Consider the following 25,988-nt stretch of genomic DNA (forward strand, 5'->3'; position numbering starts at 1 on the left):
CATAAAAAAGCCAGACTACGGTGTTGCAACTGTACATGGGGACAAGGACCGTACTTTTTGGAGAAATGTCCTCTGATCTGATGAAACAAAAATATAACTGTCTGGCCATAATGACCATCTGGAGGAAAAGGGGGAGGCTTGCAAGCCGAAGAACACCATCCCAGCCCTGAAGCACGTGGGTGGCAGCATCATGTTGTGGGGGTGCTTTGCTGCAGGAGGGACTGGTGCAATTCACAAAATAGATGGCATTGAGGCAGGAAAATGATGTGGACATATTGAAGCAGCATCTCAAGACATCAGTCAGGAAGCTAAAGCTTGGTCGCAAATAGGTCTTCCAAATGGACAATGACCCCAAGCATATTTCCAAAGTTGTGGCAAAATGGCTTAAGGACAACAAAGTCAAGGTATTGGAGTGGCCATCACAAAGCCCTGACCTCAATCCTATAGAAAATTGGTGGGCAGAACTGAAAAGGTGTGTGCGAGCAAGGAGGCCTACAAACCTGACTCAGTTACACCAGCTCTGTCAGGAGGAATGGGCTAAAATTCACCCAACTTATTGTGGGAAGCTTGTGGAAGGCTACCCGAAACGTTTGACTCAAGTTAAACAATTTAAAGGCAATAATACCAAATACAAATTGACTGTATGTAAACTTCTGATCCACTGGGAATGTGATGAAAGAAATAAAACCTAAAATAAATCATTCTCCACTATTATTCTGACATTTCACATTCTTAAAATAAAGTGGTGATCCTAAGACAGGGAAAGTCAGAAATTATGAAAAACTGAGTTTAAATGTATTTGGCTAAGGTGTATGTCAACTTCTGACTTCAACTGTATATGGCCACCGCAGATGTCATTCACTAACTAACATTAGCTTATATTCATAGCCAGAGCCACTATTCAGTTGCGAATGAATGGTAGCATGGTCTTGTCTGAATGCAGAAACCACATCATGATGCTGTAACTATAAAACTGTTTCTTTCACTTTCAGATAGATTTCCTGACCTCATCAAAGGGGAGTAGGGTGGAGGAGTGCACGCACGCACGCACGCACGCACGCACGCACGCACGCACGCACACACACACACACACACACACACGCTAGTACTTTTCTAAAATGTCTTAGTGAAAAACACAAATTCAAATAAAGTCATGCAATGGCAAAGCGGTTATGTTTTGGTCCTTAGTGTAACGCCACCTTAGCTTTAGAGGTTATAATAAGGTAAGAAACACAGCAAATTCCTCTAGGTATTTGAAATGATATCCATTTAATTTTGATTGTGATATTATGGAATCTGGTTGGTTTCAATCCATATCGCAGAAGTATCACAGAAGATCTGCATTATAGCTCGATTGAAATTTAAAGGCAATTGTTACGGTAAACTCTGCATATGACGGCTCAATTGGAAATGACCTTTACATTTTAACGCGGCTCTTCTGGGATACTGATTGAATCCAGTCCTTAAACAGCATATGCTGAGGAGAGGACTGAGGCCTTCCGCACCTTACAGTACATATGTTATGCAGCACTTACTGTAGGCAAAAGCAAGAGTCAAAACAGTCAATCTACCGTTACTGACAACACAGATTCAAAGGCATTGGGTGCTAAAAGCTAAATAACAATGCATTTCATTTACTATTCCACTGATGCAAAATAAAGCAATGTTTTCTTGTTGTTAGGGCAGACATTTGTGCAGACTCAGACTGTTCTCACATTATTACACTGTACAATCAAGACCCTGAAAACCTAGATGAGATGATGGATTCAAAAATATATAATACATTGTAATGGTTTCAAAATGGTTGTTTTCATAAATGAATAGGCACATCTGCAAGGCAACAATAAAGAAACAATTTAAAACACTAAAAAAACAAACAAAATGGCACCAAATATAACAGAATGTCAATGATTTAGAATTTTAAAACGATTGACAACAAAGGCCTCTGAAATGATTGGAACGTGTGTGGATGGAATGAGAATGTTCCCCCAGGGTTCCATCTCAGAACGTGGCTGATCTATGTGGAACACAAACATCTGTGGTAGGAATCTGGGTTATGGTTGAGTCGGAATGAACTGTAATGAACTCAATGCGACCTCTTGCACCCACCCAATCCCTACAGTACTTTAATGTTAACACTGTAGCGCATTGGCTTACTATTTAGTACATAACACTGCACAGTATAACAGCAACGGTCTCAAACACAAAGACGCATTAGTCAACATTCAACGTTCAATAAATACATCGATAAAGACTCTGATCAATATATTATGAATCAGTATATTATTTACATTTTTTCTCTTCTCTTGGTCAGAATATATTACTCTATGCATACTTCTCACTTGAGGAAAACGCTGTTAGCCAGCCCAAAAGGGTGAGTTGTGTTACAGTAGAACTGTAACAATAATTAGGTTTGTCACAATTTAGCAGCTTGCTACTGGAGGGCTTGGCATCTGGAACAGAGTAAAACAAACTCTGCAATTAAACATGTATTATTCTAATCATAAGTATTATAAAAATATGTTGTATCACACTTAAAATAATTGCATTAAAGGCTTGGTCATAAATGATCAAAAGGATAACCTTTTTCATTGGGTGGTATAAGTTTCAACTCATGTAGCTGTTACTGTAACTGTTACTGTAGCTGTTACTGTAACTGTTACTGTAACTGTTACTGTAGCTGTTACTGTAGCTGTTACTGTAACTGTTACTGTAGCTGTTACTGTAACTGTTACTGTAACTGTTACTGTTACTGTAGCTGTTACTGTTACTGTAACTGTAGCTGTTACTGTAACTGTTACTGTAACTGTTACTGTAACTGTAACTGTTACTGTAAATGTTACTGTAACTGTAACTGTTACTGTAGCTGTTACTGTTACTGTAACTGTTACTGTAACTGTAACTGTAACTGTTACTGTAGCTGTTACTGTAACTGTTACTGTAGCTGTTACTGTAACTGTTACTGTAACTGTTACTGTAACTGTTACTGTAGCTGTTACTGTTACTGTTACTGTTACTGTAACTGTTACTGTAGCTGTTACTGTAACTGTTACTGTAGCTAGACCCTCAGGCCAAGGCAGAACCACTATGCTTTAACTCAGAATGACAGGGCACCCACTACAGAGTGGTAGTAGGCTCATTTGTCCGGTCCTGTCTGGCCCAGAGAGGTCAGAGGCTCATTCCCCCTCACTCCGTCTTCCAGACCGTGTTGAGAACCTTGACCACCTCCTCATAGATGATGAAGACGATGGCCACATCCAGACACACACGGCCCAGCCGAGGAACCGTCCCCTTATAAAACCTAGAGAACATAGAACAAGGAGAGTAGAACATAGAATTGCATATAGAACACATGATCTCTGGAGTAGAACCTCAAGAATCCTTATGCTCCTGAAGGGTGTCATGAATAAAGTGTGATTGTATAGAAGAGTATAGTGGTGCACTTACGCTCGTACACCCTCGTGTCTCATGATCTTGACGGCACAGTCCAGTGTACTCTTATACTTATGAGCCTCCAGACCCTTAGAAAGAAAAAAACAGGCTTATTCCCTTAGACAGAGGTAGAGTTAAGTCATACATATATTATTAACACATTCAATCCTTTCAGATCTAAACAAGTGCCTGTAGATGCTACCCTATGCTGTACCTGCATCCTGGTCTTGATGACATCCAGTGGGGTGTTCCCGAACACACTGGCTGCTCCTGCAATGGCTCCAAATGTTCCCGTCACCACGGGGTTAACAGCCTTATTGGGGTTATCCCCTGGGAAAAGGAGACACAGACAGAATGCTGTTTAACACTCACCCAAGAGACATACTCTCTTTTGACGCTTGTCAAAGAGAGTACCTTTTTCCAATTGACCACTAGAGGTCAGCATTTTCTGTGTGGTGTAGACCTGTACTCAAGCTTCCTGATGATGATGGCTCAGGGTGCTTCTGACCAAAGCCCTATATAGGGAACGGGATATCATCTGCCACACAACTTTGAAGTCTCATACCTTTGTACCAGTTCCTGAGGGAGGTCATGACGTAGAATCGGATGGCTTGGTTGGAGCCCTGCTTCAGAACGGTGGCTGTCAGGCCTTGGTAGGTCCCCCTAAAACCTTGGGGACAAAAGCAGACAGCAGCACTTAGCAGCACTTAGCATCACTGGATGTAGTAGCAGCATATGCATTACCCTCTTTAAACAGTGGATGTCAGTGTGAATCCACATGTAAGGCCTTTGTTGACGGCTCCAGTTTAGGGTGGTAGGACAAAGACTACCCTCCCTAAACCCTAACCTTACCATGGAGAAATGCAAAAGTGACCTTAGATCAGTGTCTATGGGTAACCTCCCCCTACACCTTTCTTACCTTGGGTTCTGATGATCTCCCTGACTCCATGGTAGAAGCCTCTGTATTTGGGGTTGGCTGAAGACTGGTCATGGATGAACTTAACCTTGAGAAAGAACACAGGGACAGTGTGATCGCCACACACACACACACACTTTTATTAACAATCCCAAGCCTGCTCCAAGAAAATAGAATTATCACTTTTTCCCAATGTTCCTTATTATTTTATTATCAGTTTCTCAGAGCACTGAGAGCAGACAAGACAGCCTTGGGCTTTACTTCAGAGAATATCAGAGTACACTCTCAACTCACCCTCACACAGCTGTTGGATTAGACAGTTAACAAATCTAGAAACTGATTTGGGATCAGCTCTTTCTACCCATCTCCATCTAAAACAGATAGCCTAGCGGTTAGAGTGTTGGGCCAGTAACCATGGGTCGCTAGTTCATATCCCCAAGCTGACAAGGTGAAAATATGTCGATGTGCCCTTGAGCAAGGCACTTAACTCAAATTTCTCCAGGGTCGCCGCTGATAATGCCAAACCCTGGCCGTGACCTCAATCTCTGAGGGTGTCTCAGGGAGAGTGGGATATGCAAAAAAAAAAAACATATCTCCAATTCACATGTGTGAAATAGGAAAAATATAAGCACCCACCAAATGATTATTAAATATTATTATCATCAGCTGAACAGCCAATCTGACCTCAGATCAGTGGGTAGGGGATATCAGTGACACTTAATCTGAGAGGAGAGGAGTGGAAGATAAAGACAAGAAAGAGGAGAGGGGGAGTGAGAGGTGGGCATGGAGGAGAGAAAGAGATACAGGAAAAGGGAGGAGGAGAGAGACAGGAGGAGGAGAGCGATAGGAAGAGGAGAGGAGAGCGATAGGAAGAGGAGGGGAAGGGGAGAGAGACGAGGAGGAGGAGAGCGATAGGAAGAGGAGAGAGGGGTATAGGGGAGAGATACAGGAAGAGGAGAGGAGGAGGAGGAGAGCGACAGGAAGGGGAGGAAGACAGGGAGAGGGGTATAGAGGAGAGGAAGGGGAGAGAGAGACAGAAAGATGAGAGGGGGGTAGATAGATGCTCTGTCTCAGACGCACCTTGACAGTCTCCATGGGGCAGACTATGAATACAGCCTCCATGACTCCAGCCCCCAGCCCACATAGCAGACCCCTGGTGCTGTTCAACTTCCCTGCCTCGTCACGGGCATGGTTACTGAGATACTCAAACACACCAAACCTGAGGGAGGGGAGGAGAGGGGAGGAGAGAGAAAAAAAAGAGAGAGAGTCCATTCCAGTCAGTTTAACCAGTTCAATCAATGTAGTTCTTCTGAGTTAGAGTCATCAATAACAAGCAGAGCTGCTGCTCAGGTTTGAGTGTGGTACAGTGATATCAGGAAGAGGAGTTTAACATTAGTCTATCTCTAAGAATATCAGACTAGAACCTACATCTAAAATGTTTTAGAATCATATTAGAATCTCATTAGAATCTCCCTCTAGCCTGCGTCCTCTTCAGCTGAGTGGCTGAGCTTGTTACCTTGGTGACAGTAAAACACAGAAACTGATACTGTATAACTGTGAAGATGAGGAAGGTCAGAGTTACTGATATCTCTGGATGAGCTACAGAAACAATGAAAAGTCTTCAAAGAGTTCTAACCCCACTGGACACCTTAGAGGAAGCCATTTTGGGTTTAATCAGTTAAACTACCGAGGAGCAGAATTTCACACCAGTTTCCTCTCTGAACCCATAGTAAAGAAGTGCTTAGTAATCACAGTAGAAGTCTTGCCTCAGTCCTATGGAAGTGGATACACAGATACACTTCAAGGCAAGAGGCAAATTACTTCCTTCGATGCCCAGGTGAAGTGAAACAAACTGCTAGTGAACTCAATTTTTTACAACCCAGCACAAGGCGCTTCCATGTTAAAAAATGTAGCAATAAAGCCTCAGCAAGCAACGGATGCCCAGCAACTGCAACCATGGAAGTGAGCTGAGAGTTCCGTTTCACCTCAGGAAGCAAGTGCGTGCGTGCGTGTGTGTGTGTGTGTGTGTGTGTGTGTGTGTGTGTGTGTGTGTGTGTGTGTGTGTGTGTGTGTGTGTGTGTGTGTGTGTGTGTGTGTGTGTGTGTGTGTGTGTGTGTGTGTAATCAGTTAGGAGATGCTGTTCCATAGAGTCCTTCACTGGGAAGATTATTTATAGCAGGAATTGGATTGTGGTGATAGCAGGGACAAACTGAACATGGTAGAAGATAGGAGGAGAGGGGGAGGAGGAGGAGAGGGGGAGGAGGAGGAGAGGGGGAAGAAAAACACTTTGCCACTTAGTGTTGATTAACAGTATGTTTTCATGTAGCCTATTAAAGCAGTACACTCACAGAATGTGAACTACTATTAAAGCAGTACACTCACAGAATGTGAACTACTGCAAGATCAGGTTGGTTTCACAAGGCTAGAGTTCTTGTGCCTCTGCCCCCTCACCCGAGAGTGTCTGGTCTGAGCGATGTCTTCATGTCTGTCTCAGACATTGATGATCTGTCTCTATCTCTGGGTTTGTTTTGCTGTTCTATTTCCTCATCTCTTCTCCCTCTACCCCTCATTTTGCTCTCACTATCTTTCTTTCTCTTTTTTTACCTCATATTTCTTTGTTCTTTCAAATTCAGCATATGTTTATCTGTCTCTATTCAAGACTCGTGTTTGTTTGTTTGAGTGACAGCCGCTTCATGACTCACATACTCTCTCTGCCGTGCAGGAACACACACACTCTGACTGGCAAACAGAAGGCAATGATACCTCTATACCGTGAAAGGAGTTTCAAAACAGGTGTCTCTCATTTCTCTCTCTCTTTCTATTTCTCTCCCTCTCTCTTGGTCTCTCTCTTTCTCTTACTCTCTCCCTCTCGCTTGGTCTCTTTCTATTTATCTCCCTCTCTCTTGGTCTCTCTCTTTCTATTTCTCTCCCTCTCTCTTGGTCTCTCTCTTGGTCTCTCTCTTGGTCTCTCTCTCGGTCTCTCTCTTTCTCATCCACCTTACTTGGACTACAAGGAAGTGGCAAAATACTTTTTTGAACTACACTTTAGATTAGCACATTAAAATGACTAAATGGACAATAACTACCTCCTCTCTTTAGCCAATTCAAACAGAAGAGAAAAAAGTGTATTGTTACAACATGACGGATGACAGCTGGGCCTTCATCCATAGTCCAGGATAAGTCAGAGGCACTTTGGTTGTCACAGAGACCATGAAGAGTCTCCTAAACCCCATCAGGGCTCTATCTGCAAGGTCAGTCTCTCTACATTAAACCCCATCAGGGCTCTATCTGCAAGGTCAGTCTCTCTACATTAAACCCCATCAGGGCTCTATCTGCAAGGTCAGTCTCTCTACATTAAACCCCATCAGGGCTCTGTCTGCAAGGTCAGTCTCTCTACATTAAACCCCATCAGGGCTCTATCTGCAAGGTCAGTCTCTCTACATTAAACCCCATCAGGGCTCTATCTGCAAGGTCAGTCTCTCTACATTAAACCCCATCAGGGCTCTATCTGCAAGGTCAGTCGCTCTTTGCCAAGAGATGGAGGGTAGGAGAGAGGAGGCAGGTACATGGAGAACGGGGTGGGGGGTGTATGGGGATGAAAGGACGGGAAAGAGGATGAGGAGGGGAGGCAGGTGGAGTTAGGTGGGTGGATTAAAAAGATCAGTCTCTCTACATTAAAGCCCATGGCCTCTATCTGCCCCCCCCCCCCCACCCCCACACACACACCCACAGGTTTTCCTCTCTGTATCTCCACTGAGACACTGAGTGGCAGCTCTGTCCAGTCTACAGACAGGCTCTGCCCTTTAAGACACAGAGAAAGATGATAAATGCCCCGGTCTCAGATGTTCCTTAAGCCACACTACAGAGAAAGATGATAAATGCCCCGGTCTCAGACGTTCCTTAAGCCACACTACAGAGAAAGATGATAAATGCCCCGGTCTCAGACGTTCCTTAAGCCACACTACAGAGAAAGATGATAAATGCCCCAGTCTCAGACGTTCCTTAAGCCACACTACAGAGAAAGATGATAAATGCCCCAGTCTCAGACGTTCCTTAAGCCACACTACAGAGAAAGATGATAAATGCCCCGGTCTCAGACGTTCCTTAAGATACACTACAGAGAAAGATGATAAATGTCCCGGTCTCAGACGTTCCTTAAGATACACTACAGAGAAAGATGATAAATGTCCCGGTCTCAGACGTTCCTTAAGATACACTACAGAGAAAGATGATAAATGCCCCGGTCTCAGACGTTCCTTAAGCCACACTACAGAGAAAGATGATAAATGCCCCGGTCTCAGACGTTCCTTAAGCCACACTACAGAGAAAGATGATAAATGCCCCGGTCTCAGACGTTCCTTAAGCCACACTACAGAGAAAGATGATAAATGCCCCGGTCTCAGACGTTCCTTAAGCCACACTACAGAGAAAGATGATAAATGCCCCAGTCTCAGACGTTCCTTAAGCCACACTACAGAGAAAGATGATAAATGCCCCGGTCTCAGACGTTCCTTAAGCCACACTACAGAGAAAGATGATAAATGCCCCGGTCTCAGACGTTCCTTAAGATACACTACAGAGAAAGATGATAAATGCCCCGGTCTCAGACGTTCCTTAAGCCACACTACAGAGAAAGATGATAAATGCCCCAGTCTCAGACGTTCCTTAAGCCACACTACAGAGAAAGATGATAAATGCCCCGGTCTCAGACGTTCCTTAAGCCACACTACAGAGAAAGATGATAAATGCCTCGGTCTCAGAAGCCACACTACAGAGACCAGTGTGACATTTGAGCTATGCATTGTGGGTATGTGAGTGAGTGTGCATGTGTTTGTGTGGGGTTAGGTGCCTTCTACATACCTGACAGCTGATTTGGGTATGGATCCGTAGAGCAGTGAGCTGAGTCCTCTATACAGTCCCCTCACCCCATGACCCTGTACTGTCTGCTTCACACAATCACCTACACACACACAATTAACACACAACCTAAAATTAACATACAACCAGCTATAGACACACAGTGAGCATTAATCACATATTAATATTCACACACACTAGCTAGTATGAGACAGCGACATCTGTCTGCAGGCCTCATTAAGATGGTCTCAGATCCTCAGAGCTCCAGCCAAGAGAAACCAGACTGACACTGTGTGTGTGTGTGTGTGTGTGTGTGTGTGTGTGTGTGTGTGTGTGTGTGTGTGTGTGTGTCTGTCTGTTTACAGTCATACAAACAAGCACAGTGACAGCCTGCCAGAATCACTAATGCACCTGAGGATGATGGGTAATTTGATCATTAGATCCTGAGAGGGCCAGAGAGAAAGAGAGAGAGAAAGCACGCGCAAGAGAGATGAAGGTTGATTGGTTTGGTAAACACAATGACGACCTTGTATCTTTTGAGGGTTAGGGTTAGGCTGACTCGTCGATGTTAGTTAGAGACCTATGTAACGGATGTGAAATGGCTAGCTAGTTAGCGGTGGTGCGTGCTAATAGCATTTCAATCGGTGACGTCACTTGCTCTGAGACCTTGAAGTAGTGGTTCCCCTTGCAGAGGGGCTTTTGTGGAGCGATGGGGAACGATGCTTCGAGGGTGACTGTTGATGTGTGCAGAGGGTCCCAGGTTCGAGCCCAGGTTGGGGCGAGGGGACGGATTAAAGTTATACTGTTACATCTACAACCGTGGTGTCGTCAGCAAACTTGATGATGGAGCCACGCAGTTGTGGGTGAACAGGGCTGAGGACACACCCCTGGGAGGCCCTGTGTTAAGAATCAGTGTGGAGGAGGTGTTGTTGCCAATCCTCACAGCCGGTGGTCTGCCAGTCAGGAAGTCCAGGATCCAGTTGCAGAGGGTGGTGTCCAGACCCATGGCTCTGAGTTTGGTATCGAGCTTGAAGGGAACAATTGTGTTGAATCCTGAACTGTAGTCAATGAACAGAATTCTCACATCGGTGTTCCTCTTGTCCAGATGTGTTACAGCCAGCTGGTCAGCACACACTCTGAGGACACGGCCAAGGCCTGCGGCTTTGTGAGTATTCACGAGAGTTTTCCTTACGTCAGCCTTGGAGAGTGAGAGCATCTTGTCATCCGGAGCAGCGAGAGTCTACACAAGCAGATACGAGACATCAGGGTTTGTTCTTCTGACATAGAATGCTGCAATACGGGCTCTCAGCATGGCACAGATATCTCTGTTCATCCAGGGTTTTTAGTTGGGGTATGTCCATACTGTTATTGTGGGTACAACATCATCAACACATTTCCTAATGAAGCCTGTGACTTCATTAGGAGAATGAAGCTGAGCACGCCCCCATTTTCATCGACGGGGCTGTAGTGGAGCAGTTTGAGAGCTTCAAGTTCCTTGGTGTTCACATCACCAACAAACTAACATGGTCCAAGCACACCAAGACAGTTGTAAATAGGGCACGACAAAACCTATTCCCCCTCAGGAGACTGAAAAGATTTGGCATGGGTCCTCAGATCCTCTCACACCATCGAGAGCATTGGTTGCACCACTGCCTGGCATGGCAACTGCTCGGTCTCTGACCGCAAGACGCTACAGAGGGTAGTACAAACGGCCCAGTATATCACTGGGGCCAAGCTTCCTGTCATCCAGGACCTCTATACCAGGCGGTGTCAGAGGAAGGCCCTAAAAATGATGGACTGTTCTCTCTGTCACCGCATGGCAAGCGGTACCGGACCGCCAAGTCAAGGTCCAAGAGGCTTCTGAATAGCTTCTAGCCCCAAGCCATAAGACTCCTGCATCCACACAGCATGATGCTGCCACCACCATGCTTCACCGTAGGGATGGTGCCAGGTTTCTTCCAGATGTGACGCTTGGCATTCAGAACAAAGAGTTCCTTCTTGGTTCCATCAGACCAGAAAATCTTGTTTCTCATGGTTTGAGAGTCTTTATGTGCCTTTTGGCAAAATCCAAGCGGGCTGTCATGTGCCTTTTACTGAGGAGTGGCTTTCGTCTTGCCACTCCACCATAAAGGCCTGATTGGTGGAGTGCTGCAGAGATGGTTGTCCTTCTAGAAGATTCTCCCATCTCCACAGAGGAACTCTGGAGCTCTGTCAGAGTGACCATCGGGTTCTTGGTCACCTCCTTGACCAAGGTCCTTCTCCCCCAATTGCTCAGTTTGGCCAGGCGGCCAGGTCTAGGAAGAGTCTCGGTGGTTCCAAACTTCTTCCATTTAAGAATGATGGAGGCCACTGTATTCTTGGGGACCTTCAATGCTGCAGAAATGTTTTGGTACCCTTCCCCAGATCTGTGCCTCGACACAATCCTGTCTCGGAGCTCTACGGAGAATTCCTTCGACCTCATAGCTTGTTTTTTGCTCTGAAATGCACTGTCAACTGTGGGACCTTATGTAGACAAGGGTAGTGTCTTTCCAAATCATGTCCAATCAATTGAATTTCCGACAGGTGGACTCCAATCAAGTTGTAGAAACATCTGAAGGATGACAATGGAAACAGGATGCACCTGAGCTTAACTTTGAGTTTCATAGCAAAGGGTCTGAATACTTGTGTAAATAAGGTATCTGTTTTTATTTTTAATACATTTACAAAAAAATTCTAAAAACCTGTTTCACTTTGTCATTATGGGGTATTGTGTGTCGATTGATGAAGAACACACACACAAAAAAAACAGATTTCATCCATTTTAGAATAAGACTGTAACGTGTAACAAATGTGGAAAAAGTCAAGGGGGCTGAATACTTTCCGAATGCACTGTACAGTCTTGGCCAAAAGTTTTGAGAATGACACAAACATTAATTTTCACAAAGTCTTCTGCCTCAGTTTGTATGATGGCAATTTGCATATACTCCAGAATGTTATGAAGAGTGATCAGATGAATTGCAGTTAATTGCAAAGTCCCTCTTTGCCATGCAAATGAACTGAATCCCCAAAAACATTTCCACTGCATTTCAGCCCTGCCACAAAAGGACCAGCTGACATCATGTCAGTGATTCTCTCGTTAACACAGGTGTGAGTGTTGACGAGGACAAGGCTGGGGAACACTCTGTCATGCTGATTGAGTTCAAATAACAGACTGGAAGCTTCAAAAGGAGGGTGGTGCTTGGAATCATTGTTCTTCCTCTGTCAACCATGGTTAAAAACGTGCTGTCATCATTGCTTTGCACATAAAGGGCTTCACAGGCAAGGATTTTGCTGCCAGTATGATTGCACCTAAATCAACCATTTATATGATCATCAAGAACTTCAAGGAGATCAGTTCAATTGTTGTGAAGAAGGCTTCATGGTGCCCAAGAAAGTCCAGCATGTGCCAGGACCGTCTCCTAAAGTTGATTCAGCTGCGGGATCGGGGCACCAGCAGTACAGAGCTTGCTCAGGAATGGCAGCAGGCAGGTGTGAGTTCATCTGCACGCACAGTGAGGCAAAGACTTTTGGAGGATGGCCTGGTGTCAAGAAGGGCAGCAAAGAAGCCACTTCTCTCCAGGAAAAACATCAGGGACAGACTGATATTCTGCAAAGGTACAGTGATTGGACTGCTGAGGACTGGGGTAAAGTCATTTTCTCTGATGAATCCTCTTTCCGATTGTTTGGGGCATCCGGAAAAAAGCTTGTCCGGAGAAGACAAGGTGTGCGCTACCATCAGTCCTGTGTCATGCCAACAGTAAAGCATCCTGAGACCATTAATGTTTGGGGTTGCTTCTCAGCCAAGGCAGTGGGCTCACTCACAATTTTGCATAAGAACACAGCCATGAATAAAGAATGGTACCAACACATCCTCCGAGAGCAACTTCTCCCAACCATCCAGGAACAGTTTGGTGACGAACAATGCCTTTTCCAGCATGATGGAGCACCTTGCCATAAGGCAAAAGTGATAACTAAGTGACTCGGGGAACAAAACATCGATATTTTGGGTCAATGGCCAGGAAACTCCCCAGACCTTAATCCCATTGAGAACTTGTGGTCAATCCTCAAAAAACCCACAAATGTTGACAAACTCCAAGCATTGATTATGCAAGAATGGGCTGCCATCAGTCAGGATGTGGCCCAGAAGTTAATTGACAGCATGCCAGGGCGGATTGCAGAGGTCTTGAAAAAGAAGGGTCAACCCTGCAAATATTGACTCTTTGCATCAACTTCATGTAATTGTCAATAAAAGCCTTTGACACTTATGAAATGTTTATAATTATACTTCAGTATTCCATAGTAACATCTGACAAAAATATCTAAAGACACTGAGGCAGCAGACTTTGTGAAAATTAATATTTGTGTCATTCTCAAAACTTTTGACCAAAACTGTATGTGTTGTGTGTTGTAGGGTGGGAGGACACACACATACACAAACACACAACCATACAGTCAGAAACTCACCGATGCCCCTGTATTTGGGAGGGTTGGCCTTCTCGTCCAGTTGTAGCTGAGTCTTCACATACTCTGTAGGGAAGGTGATACAGATTTCTATACCCCCTGCTATACCACCTGTAGAAAACACAGAGAGCAGAGGTCAGATAAAGCTATACCACCTGTAGAAAACACAGAGAGCAGAGGTCAGATAAAGCTATATCACCTGTAGAATACATAGCCTAATTTAGTTACTGTCAACCTGGCACTGCTAAGGATTCAGGGATGAACCAAACGTTGTAAATGTATTCAGAACCGTATGTGCTTACTGTCATTACAGTTTGGTGAATTCCTTCGAACTGGGCTGAACAGAGAGCAATGGTCAGATGAAGTTTATCAAGCAGAAGATATATTTTGTGAATCTTCAGGTAGCTAGCCTTGGTACCGGACTGCTTCTGCTTTTAATAAAGTACACAATGACAGGCTGGCTGAAGCAGGCTTCACTTTGGGTAAAGTCATTATATCAAGATAAATAACAATAACCCTACGAATAGCTGTTATCCATAAACCTTAAAAGCTCAGAGAGTGTGAGAGGAATGTTATGGGGAGATGCGGCCATTTTCTCTATGTATGAACGTGTAGAAGGGAGGATGAGAGAGAGGCAGGGAGGGAGGGAGGGAGCGAGGGAGGGAGGATGAGGAAGCTGACATTAATTAAATTATCTGCTCTGCCCAGAGGGAGGGGCTCCCTTACACAGCCCAAGACCCTCCATTAGCTCAATAACACACACAACCCCCCCCCTCTCTCTCTCCCTCTCTCTCACACACTCACATTCTAATCCCAGAGGCCCTCTCTCTCCCTCTCACATTCTAATCCCAGAGGCCCTCTCTCTCTCCCTCTCCCTCTCACACACACACACTCACATTGTAATCCCAGAGGCCCTCTCCCTCTCTCTCTCCCTCTCACACACACACTCACATTGTAATCCCAGAGGCCCTCTCCCTCTCTCTCTCCCTCTCACACACACTCACATTGTAATCCCAGAGGCCCTCTCCCTCTCTCTCTCGCTCACACACACACACACACACACACACACACACACACACACACACACACACACACACACACACACACACACACACAGTAATCCCAGAGGCCCTCTCCCACTCTCTCTCTCTCTCCCTCTCACACACACATTGTAATCCCAGAGGCCCTCTCTCTCCCTCTCACACACACTCATATTGTAATCCCAGAGGCCCTCTCTCTCTCCCTCTCCCCCTCACACACACACACACACACACACACAGTAATCGCAGAGGCCCCCTCTCTCTCTCTCTCTCTCTCTATACCTCTTCCCTAGGCCGTGCTCTCTCTCTCTCTATACCTCTTCCCTAGGCCGTGCTCTCTCTCTCTATACCTCTTCCCTAGGCCGTGCTCTCTCTCTCTCTATACCTCTTCCCTAGGCCGTGCTCTCTCTCTCTCTATACCTCTTCCCTAGGCCGTGCTCTCTCTCTCTCTATACCTCTTCCCTAGGCTGTGCTCTCTCTCTCTATACACCTCTTCCCTAGGCCGTGCTCTCTCTCTCTCTATACCTCTTCCCTAGGCCGTGCTCTCTCTCTCTCTCTATACCTCTTCCCTAGGCTGTGCTCTCTCCCTACCTTTCTGTGTCAGTTCACAAAATCAATGTGTTTTCAAATGACACTGACACTTGTTATTAGTGGGAATTGATGTACCTAGAAACCAGTTTACCATTTCCTACCCAGCAGTCACTGGGAGAGAGGCTCTGCAGGGACAGACAGAGGGGCTGTCAAATACAGAGCATGCACAGCATGTAAACCAATCAGACTACTAGGATATACAGTTGAAGTTGGAAGTGTACATACACTTAGGTTGGAGTCATTAAAACTCATTTTTCAAGCACTCCAATAATTTCTTGTTAACAAACTATAGTTTTTGCACATTAGTTGGGACATCTACTTTGTGCCTGACACAAGTAATTTTTAAAAACAATTGTTCACAGACAGATTATTTCACATATAATTAATTCACTGTATCACAATTCCAGTGGGTCAGAGGTTTACATACACTAAGGTGACTGTGCCTTTAAACAGCTTGGACAATTCCAGAAAATGATGTCATGGCTTTAGAAGCTTCTGATTGGCTAATTGACAGCATTTGAGTCAATTGGAGGTGTATCTGTGATTGTATTTCAAACTCAGTGCCTCTTTGCTTGACATCATGGGAAAATCAAAAGAAATCATCCAAATTGTAGACCACAAGTCTGGTTCATCATTTTGAGCAATTTCCAAATGCCTGAAGGTACCATGTTCATCTGTACAAACAATAGTACGCAAGTATAAACACCATGAGACCACGCAGCCATCATACCATACCGCTCAGGAAGGAGACGCGTTCTGTCTCCTAGAGATGAACGTACTTTGGTGCGAAAAGTGCAAATAAATCCCAGAACAACAGCAAAGGACCTTGTGAAGATGCTGGAGGAAACAGGTACAAAAGTATCTATATCCACAGTAAAACGAGTCCTAAATCGACACAACCTGAAAGGCCTCTCAGCAAGGAAGAAGCCATTGCTCAAAAACCGCCATAAAAAAAGCCAGACTACGGTTTGCAACTGCACATTGGAAGAAAGGTGGTGCTTTTTGGAGAAATGTCCTCTGGTCTGATGAAACAGAAATAGAACTGTTTGGCCATAATGATCATCGTTATGTTTGGAGGAAAAAGGGGGAGGCTTGCAAGCTGAAGAACACCATCCCCAACCGTGAAGCACGGGGTGGCAGCATCATGTTGTGAGGGTGCTTTGCTGCAGGAGCAACTGCTGCACTTCACAAAATAGATGGCATCATGAGGCAGGACAATTATGTGGATATATTGAAGAAAGACATCAGTCAGGAAATTAAAGCTTGGTCGCAAAAGGGTCTTCCAAATGGACAATGACCCCAAGCATACTTCCAAAGTTGTGGCAAAATAGTTTAAGGACAACAAAGTCAAGGTATTGGAGTGGCCATCACAAAGCCCTGACCTCAATCATATAGAAAATCTGTGGGCAGAACGGAATAAGCGTGTGCGAGCAAGGAGGCCTACAAACCTGACTCAGTTACACCAGCACCAGCTATTTTCATCAGTACATTTTGATAGAGGAACTAGTGAGTTTATTTGCAGGAGTGTATTAAACACAAGGTAACAGTGAAGGAGTGTATTAAACACAAGGTAACAGTGAAGGAGTGTATTAAACACAAGGTAACAGTGAAGGAGTGTATTAAACACAAGGTAACAGTGAAGGAGTGTATCACCGTATCACCTCATATAAATAACACTCCTAAATAGAGCCCTACCCAACCCTGTCCACCCTTACCCTTAATATAACCCATCCACCATACAGGACAACAGAGTTACAGCAAATGTTTCTATGTTATAAAAGTCAACTCGGCGATCGCATGATTGTTGATGACTACAGGCTAGCACACTTGGCAAATGATGACACGGCCAAAATGAAAACAAAAAAAGCAAAAAAGGAGAAGAGAAAGGGAACAATGTGAACATTACACACACACACACACACACACACACCACTGAGGCTGATCATCAGTCCAGAGCATGTACAGTGCCTTCAGAAAGTATTCATACGCCTTGGCTTTTTTTCCACATTTTGTTCCACATTTTATTACAGCCTGAATTTAAAATGGATATATATTGTTTAAGTATCTCACAAATCTACACACAATACCCATAATGACAAAGTGAAAAAATATTTGTAGAAATGTTTATTGAAAATGAAATACAGAAATATCTAATTTACATAAGTATAACAACCTTTGGAATAAGTCAAGGGGTATGACTACTTTCCAAAGGCACTGTATAACTGTGGACCTGGTTGAGTGGATAGGCTGCCAAAGGCACTTTTCACACCATTACACACTATTAGATCAAACATGGAGGAGAGACAGAAAGAAAGAGAGAGAGAGAGAGAGCAAAGAAAGAAAGAGAAATAGAAAGAGAGGGACATACAGACAGAGAGAGAGAGGTAAGATATATATACAGTGCCTTGCGAAAGTATTCGGCCCCCTTGAACTTTGCGACCTTTTGCCACATTTCAGGCTTCAAACATAAAGATATAAAACTGTATTTTTTTGTGAAGAATCAACAACAAGTGGGACACAATCATGAAGTGGAACGACATTTATTGGATATTTCAAACTTTTTTAACAAATCAAAAACTGAAAAATTGGGCGTGCAAAATTATTCAGCCCCCTTAAGTTAATAATTTGTAGCGCCACCTTTTGCTGCGATTACAGCTGTGAGTCGCTTGGGGTATGTCTCTATCAGTTTTGCACATCGAGAGACTGACATTTTTTCCCATTCCTCCTTGCAAAACAGCTCAAGCTCAGTGAGGTTGGATGGAGAGCATTTGTGAACAGCAGTTTTCAGTTCTTTCCACAGATTCTCGATTGGATTCAGGTCTGGACTTTGACTTGGCCATTCTAACACCTGGATATGTTTATTTTTGAACCATTCCATTGTAGATTTTGCTTTATGTTTTGGATCATTGTCTTGTTGGAAGACAAATCTCCGTCCCAGTCTCAGGTCTTTTGCAGACTCCATCAGGTTTTCTTCCAGAATGGTCCTGTATTTGGCTCCATCCATCTTCCCATCAATTTCAACCATCTTCCCTGTCCCTGCTGAAGAAAAGCAGGCCCAAACCCTGATGCTGCCACCACCATGTTTGACAGTGGGGATGGTGTGTTCAGGGTGATGAGCTGTGTTGCTTTTATGCCAAACATAACGTTTTGCATTGTTGCCAAAAAGTTCAATTTTGGTTTCATCTGACCAGAGCACCTTCTTCCACATGTTTAGTGTGTCTCCCAGGTGGCTTGTGGCAAACTTTAAACTACATTTTTTTATGGATATCTTTAAGAAATGGCTTTCTTCTTGCCACTCTTTCATAAAGGCCAGATTTGTGCAATATACGACTGATTGTTGTCCTATGGACAGAGTCTCCCACCTCAGCTGTATATCTCTGCAGTTCATCCAGAGTGATCATGGGCCTCTTGGCTGCATCTCTGATCAGTCTTTTCAGTCTGATCAGGCTCCTTGTATGAGCTGAAAGTTTAGAGGGACGGCCAGGTCTTGGTAGATTTGCAGTGGTCTGATACTCCTTCCATTTCAATATTATTGCTTGCACAGTGCTCCTTGGGATCTTTAAAGCTTGGGAAATCTTTTTGTATCCAAATCCGGCTTTAAACTTCTTCACAACAGTATCTCGGACCTGCCTGGTGTGTTCCTTGTACTTCATGATGCTCTCTGCGCTTTTAACGGACCTCTGAGACTATCACAGTGCAGGTGCATTTATACGGATACTTGATTACACAGAGGTGGATTGTATTTATCATCATTAGTCATTTAGGTCAACATTTGATCATTCAGAGATCCTCACTGAACTTCTGGAGAGAGTTTGCTGCACAGTAAAGGGGCTGAATAATTTTGCACGCCCAATTTTTCAGTTTTTGATTTGTTAAAAAAGTTTGAAATATCCAATAAATGTCGTTCCACTTCATGATTGTGTCCCACTTGTTGTTGATTCTTCACAAAAAAAAATACAGTTTTATATCTTTATGTTTGAAGCCTGAAATGTGGCAAAAGGTCACAAAGTTCAAGGGGGCCGAATACTTTCGCAAGGCACTGTATATATATATATATATATATATATATATATATATATATATATATATATATATATATATATATATATATATATATAGAGAGAGAGAGAGAGAGGAGGGAAGATAGAGAGAGAGGAGAGAGGGAGACAGAGAAAGGGTTAGATTAAAATTAGGAGAGAAAGGGGATAGCAACAGATGGAGAGCGATCAAGGGAGAAAGAGGGAGAAAATAAGTGCATTTATTTATTATTCATTTATCCAGACGTGTCAATTGAGAACAAATTTTTATTTACAATGATGGCAAAGAAAGAGGGAGATAGATAGAGAAGAGAAGACCTCTGAAGTGATATCTGCCTGCTGTTGAGGTAAATCTAATGAGTGTTTTCCACATCTGCTCCTGATGAGAACTTCCAGTTTTTCACTGAGAAAACAAACTTTCAAATCACCCAACCTGGCAACCAATAAACATAAACAAATCTGGCAACCCCACAGTTTATGGACCAGAACACAGTTTATGGACCATAACATGCAAGAACCAAAACACAAAAAATACTAAACAGGGGGGAAATCATTTGTACTTTAAATGTATTCTTATGTATCCAGACCAGTCACATTAAAATGAAATATGTTATTCAACAACAGAGTGAGAGAGATTAAAGTACAAGTTGTTTTCAGGCCAACTCGTACATTTAATCATATAAATATATGGACCAGAACACTATAATGTGCAAAAGCCAGGACACCAAATTACCCGAAAACCCTCTCTATACCTTTAGTTATCCAGGCTCATCTCATTTATGTAAAATATGTTTATCGGGACTTGGTGTGAAGAGAGATGAGAATACAGGGGAGAGTGTAGAAAGATGGTGCCACATGTCCCTATTCCTCAACCCCAATGTAGACCGTAGCCAGAGGTCTTAACATCAAACACGATGTATTAATACAGTCTTAGTATTTCTGTTTGCCTCATCTGAAAGATGAAAGGAATTATTCATCTATCGTCTTCCTTTTTAGGCTTTGCCTGTTCAAAACACTGCTCCCAAACCCTACACTAATGTTTAATTACACATGTCTATTAATTTTACATGGAAAATCTTTTGAACTGCTTCTAACCCTCCAGTAGGCCGTTCCCTGCAGACTGGATGGACAGAGTCTGATGTTGTTCTGGCAATGTTGTTGTGTTTTCCTAAAACAGTAAACAGTTTGTCTCTCATGAGGATGAGTGGGATGTTATTGTCACTTTCTTAGACAGCAATGAATACATCTGTCAGGGAGAGAGCGAGAGAGAGAGAGAGGTGAGAGAGAGGTGAGAGAGGAAAAAAAGAGGCAGGGAGAGAGTGTGTATGTGTCTGACAGAAAGGACAAAAGGGGTTTCATGACTTGACGTCTTGCCCCTCAAGGCGCGGGTGGGTCATGAGTCATAGATTCAAAGTGTATTGCCTAGTGCATAGTGCATAGTGCATAGTGTGCAGAGTATGAATGAGCAGGGAGTGAGTGCACACTTTGACAAGCCCTCTGAGTCTAAGAGGAGACAGCCACTCAAAGAACTTAACCGGCTGCCCTGCGGCAAGAGTGAGAGAGGGAGAGAGAGGACAGCGAGAGAGAGAGAGAGAGAGGACAGCGAGAGAGAGAAAGTTACAAACACAGAGCAATACAGTGCTCTCTCAGACCTCACACACATGCACAGATGCACACGCAAACAAAACCAACACACACACACATACACACACATTGTATGACAATAAAAACCTCTACTACAAAGGAACACACAAATACAAAGAAAATCAGGACCAGAAACCCATTTAAAGTTCTCAGCCCCAGGCCAATCCTGTCTCATATCATAGCCTCCACCTCTCAACATCGGCCATCACCATTGGCTGCTGAGCCCGGGAGAGGGAGTATAAAGAGCTCATACACCCTTCATGTAGAAATGTGCCTCATTGCCATTGTCTGGGTTTGTAAGAGATGCAAGATTTTTCTTCCATTAAGCTTTACTCTCAATGTTCTGTCCATATAACTTCCCCCCAGTGCCTCCAGGCCGATACAAGAGACCAATACAACCACACACACACACACAGTGGGTTACTGTAAGGGTGAAACAGCACCATTAGCTAAGACTAAACAATGTTTCTTTCACAACGCCAGATGTCATCTAAGAAGACAAGCTCTCTCTCTCTCTCTCTCTCTCTCTCCGGTAGGCCATCATTGTAAATAATTTGTTATTAACTGACTTGCCTAGTTAAATTAAGGTTAAATAAAATTACAAAAATCCTCTCATCCCATCTTGCATTACAATCAGTCCCAAAAGTGGAATATTTCTCACAAGCTAAGCTAGGTCCGTTATGGCACCAGACACATGGAGTCATACTAGAGGCATACAGGCTATGGTCTTTATCTACAGCCCTGAGTTCAAACAACCAGGTGTATGTCATTGGCACAGAAAGATAATGTCTTGCTGTGGTCCTAGGGCCAACAAGGATACTCTCAAGGATATGTACTTTGGAACTCAGCCAGTTACCGAGAAAAGACTGCAGGCAAAGGAGAGAGGGCTCTAACAAGCAGCACACACTCACAATCTCTCGCATACACACACACTCATTACCACTCCGAGTGCAGGGTTAAGTAACCAGATATAGCTGTGGTTCCATGTCTAGGCACTGAGAGAAGAGCTTGTCAGATTTATTAACTGTCAAACCGGGTGTCAGGAGGATTCTGTATAGTAAAGCATTGGCTTGGCTGTTGATTGAGTAATATCTCAGGTCAGAGTTATAGACAAGAGCATTTTACCTGATTGCTTTTATCTCACTGAGTCATAGCGACTCCTTCTCTGAGAGTAGATCAGTTCCTAGGGTACCACAGTGTGATTTCAACACACACTCATCTACTATACATACATACACAAGCCATTAATCAAAATAACTAAATATTCTTGGTCTTCCCCTAAATTTGCACCCATAGATTCAGACAGGATGAAAAACAGAGAAAGAGAGAGAAATATATTCTATAGATAAGGAGTAATCAACTGGCTTTAAAGAGTGGAGTGTACAACTACACAAACAGGTTAAATAAGAGTTGGGCTGACAGAGAGAGAGAAGAAAGATGGAGCCTGTATCGGCTGTTAGCGTTCCCAGCCAGCTTGTCTGGTTAGTCTGGTTGAAAAGGATAGGAAGGGAGGGAAGAGGCCAGGCGGGTTTCTCCAATCTAACATCTAGATGGATGGCCTCATTTAAATGTACCAATAGCTGAGAGGAGGAGAGTCTGGATAGACTGTGTGTGATATGGCACCACAGGTTGTTAGGATTGTGAAAGGATATCTACAGAGGAAAATGTTGCACAAACCTGCAGTACCAAAGAGTACTGTATGAAACTGTGCATGCTGGCCGGTTTTACAGCTGGAACAACATTACTACAGTACAAGGTTTGTCAGGGTCACTGTGGTCTCTTGTCAAGGCTGTAATCAATAGAGCGGTGGCCTCTCAAGGCCTCGAAATGCACCAGCCTGCCCTGCCTCACTCTAATCACACACAAAGTGGGGGGGGGTTCATGAGTTTCAAATGCAACCAGGTTCAGTCTGAGGTTACTTTGACGAACCAATATGCGTAATATCCTATGGAAGAGTATGTATGGGATATGAGCCTGTTATAACTGCATACTGCAGCATTACTAATAGTCTGTATGAGTTTGTATATTACTACTGCATTATTCAACCTAGTCCTCCACTATAACAGACCTGATTCTGCCCTTTTATACATGCACTCACGTCACTGAGGAATATGTTTATTGTGAATCTCATGCTTTCTACACGTAGGCCTAGTGTATGGCAATTTTGTAATCAAACTACTGAAACCAAATGGCATATCAATGGTTTATGTATAGTACAAGCACAACCCCAGATTCCTGAAGCCTTAATTGAACTTAATAGCATTATCAAATGACAGCATCTCTCTCCTTCAGCATGGTCTACATTTAAATATATCCAGTGTGATGTGGTTGAAGGTAACTAGCAGTGATCACTAGACTAGATCAGAGTAATAGAATATCAGTGCACTGATCCGACCGTAGCAGTTTGGGGCTACGGAGAGAGACCCTGCCAGCCAGGCAGGATAAGGACAGAAGTAGAAAACAGATTCTTTCATTCAGTGCTTGAGAATGTCTTAAGTCCTCGCTCTACCAGTATCCCTCACAGCAATGGAGGTTTCAGAGATGAAGGCTACTAGCCTACTACTACTAATGGAGAGATGTCTGAGCTACTCAATACTCATTTTAGAGACATTCTCCTGCTCAGTCCACAGTGCTTGGGTTTCTATATTTGATCCTCCTCCAATGCTTGTTATGGTCTTTCTTAAGAGACAGAGGTGGTGGTTTTGGGTGGTTTTACTTCAAAAGACATTCCAGTCCAATTTCAGGGTTATTCGTTTTAATTTCACTGTGTGGAGGGGGCAGTCCAGAGGAGAAACATGTCATTTTAGAGAAGGATACACCCGAGAAAGATGACTGTGTCTGCTGCCTAAAAGAACAGGCCTGCAGAGTGGGGACTACATGCCTTGGCCTGCTAAGAGTCTGCCTGTTAATTCCTCTGAACCAGATGGAGATGCAACAGATGCTCTTTGTCATCACAGGTAAATTGCACAGTAACATGAATGAAGGATCTGTATATCCTAACATATGCAGGTAAACATTTCAGCATTCCCCAGTCCTTCTACCTGAGTAACTACTGTCTGCCGCTAAGGGGGGGAAATGAGGGGTGTTGGCTTTGTGGTGTCCTTTCATAACCAGGCAGTTGTTTTGCAATACAGTATTAGAAGGCTAGTGTTACAACAGTCAGTTACAGAAAAGATCATAAGATCATTTCATAATCATCCATTTTAAAGTATATTCGAAATCGTATTCATTAGAATCTAAATAATATTAAGTTAATAATAATAATAAAGCCTACAATTCAACAGTTCCATGTAGCCTACTAGTCTAAAAAGAGTTCACTATTTTGTCATGCGCTCTACGGGCAGCTAAGCAAATCGCCTCTTTATTGAAATGCAAACATACAGCGCATGTTAAACTGACAATAATAACACCGAAGACTGGCATATTCCAACTTTTGTTGTGAATTAACTGTTGAACACAATACAACACATGACAGTTGTAACTTATTCAAATGGACGCTCTCGCTTCGTGCACGGCTTCCAATGAAACACCGTCAATACATCATTTACAACAACCCCTGGCTGTCAAGTGAAAGTGACATGATCAGAAACAATGTTACTTTACTCTACAGGCTAATGCGTTCTCTCCACGACGATGCGCTATACAGTAAAGTCACTTTAGTGTGTATCTGAAAAATGTTAAGTCATCTCTATTGGCAATAGGTGTCGTCTGAACAAAGGATGACAAAACTTACCTGCTAGAATTGCCTTCCCTGGGTGAGTTAATTTCGCTTTTCCTCCAGGTGCCGCCGCCGCCAGACACCTGGGTCTGTGAAAGAGGCTGGTGAATTTACTGTTTCCTTCCATTGTCAAGAAATAATTAAACCAATATCTATCTAGCTATAAACTAAGTCTACGAAACTCCTTAAACTAGTTTCTAGTTGATATAACGTTCAGTGCATACCATGGATATCATGTCAGACATCCGCTGTATGTGGCCAGTAAGCTACTACACAGCTCGCAGTTGCGGGGAGAAAGCCTATCTATCCCTGGGGCGGAGGGAGGAGAGACGGGGCATTTTCGTTCCACACCAGGAGAAGGGCGGGGCTCTGTCTCTCTCTCTCTAGTCTAGGCGCGTCACATCCTTGTACGCGTCAACTCGCAAAAATGAATACATTATCAAACATACATTTCTCAGTTCAGAAAACAAACACACAGCGATGTAAATTAAAGTATCAACCCCAGTAGAGAGCGTAATGTTGAAATAGCACCTTCCTCCACCCTGCTCCCATCAGAGCAAGACAGAGCCGTGGTACAAAGGCGCTCCAGACACAAAACACCATCAATCAAGTGGTGTGACTCAGTGACATCCATGAGAAGACTGCATCCACAACAATATTCATACAGATATCTGTCTTGCTATGAATAGAAAAATCATATCAAAATAAAGTTTAAACCGTCAACCATTTTCTTTTGTTCCTAACTTCACTTACAAATAAGACCTATGCTTACATCATTTATTTTTTACCATAACCAATTTTTCACTTATCTATTCTGATTATCAAGTTGAATAGATGCTGCTTTGCATTGATGTAGCCGGTACAGAAGGCCTAGTACAACAGGTGTACAAAAAGGCAGTTTCTCCATCAGTAGCAGTTCCCAGGATGAGGACAAAGTGCAGCAGTACAATTTAACTCCACTGATCCAGGGCCAGTTTCTCCATCTGTAGCGGTTGCCAGGATGAGGACAAAGTGCAGCAGCAGTACATTTAAACTCAACTGATCCAGGGCCAGTTTTGCTCCTCAGCTTCAGCTGGTGATCCCCAGGACTGTGGCATCAGAAGTTGAGGGCACAAGTCACAACACTCTCTCCACTATTTATTGTAAATCCAAAGTTAAAAACATAGCCTGACGTATGGGTCAGAGACCTTCATCAGACAGACCCTCAGGACTGGTCCTGGAACAGCTCTAGTAGAGTGAAGACTTGCCATGGAGTAGTCTGGCCTGGTTACAGA

General features: G+C 43.6%; 1 protein-coding gene across 1 annotated transcript; it reads right to left on the bottom strand.

The window, feature by feature from the left end:
- Positions 1–1,252: 1,252 nt before the first annotated feature.
- LOC110536180 (tricarboxylate transport protein B, mitochondrial) lies at positions 1,253–25,277 on the bottom strand. Its single transcript, XM_036936057.2, has 9 exons — positions 24,730–25,277; positions 13,688–13,795; positions 9,209–9,308; positions 5,429–5,567; positions 4,352–4,436; positions 3,998–4,102; positions 3,647–3,762; positions 3,448–3,521; positions 1,253–3,301 (listed from the first exon to the last, which is right to left on the bottom strand). The coding sequence occupies exons 1-9, from the start codon at positions 24,839–24,841 to the stop codon at positions 3,187–3,189; spliced, it is 954 nt and encodes a 317-aa protein (XP_036791952.1). The 5' UTR covers positions 24,842–25,277; the 3' UTR covers positions 1,253–3,186.
- Between the last annotated feature and the right edge of the window lie 711 nt (positions 25,278–25,988).

Source organism: Oncorhynchus mykiss, chromosome 11, assembly GCF_057628025.1.
Source record: "Oncorhynchus mykiss isolate SJ-2025 chromosome 11, ASM5762802v1, whole genome shotgun sequence".
Classification (NCBI taxonomy): Eukaryota; Metazoa; Chordata; class Actinopteri; order Salmoniformes; family Salmonidae; genus Oncorhynchus; species Oncorhynchus mykiss.

Excerpts from the sequence above, each read along its gene's own strand:
- LOC110536180 (XM_036936057.2), bottom strand. The coding sequence starts at position 24,841 with ATGGAAGGAAACAGTAAATTCACCAGCCTCTTTCACAGACCCAGGTGT. Across the intron at positions 4,103-4,351 it reads GGAGATCATCAGAACCCAAG|GTTTTAGGGGGACCTACCAA; the intron begins GTAAGAAAGGTG and ends TTTGTCCCCAAG. Across the intron at positions 3,522-3,646 it reads TCATCAAGACCAGGATGCAG|GGTCTGGAGGCTCATAAGTA; the intron begins GTACAGCATAGG and ends TTTCTTTCTAAG.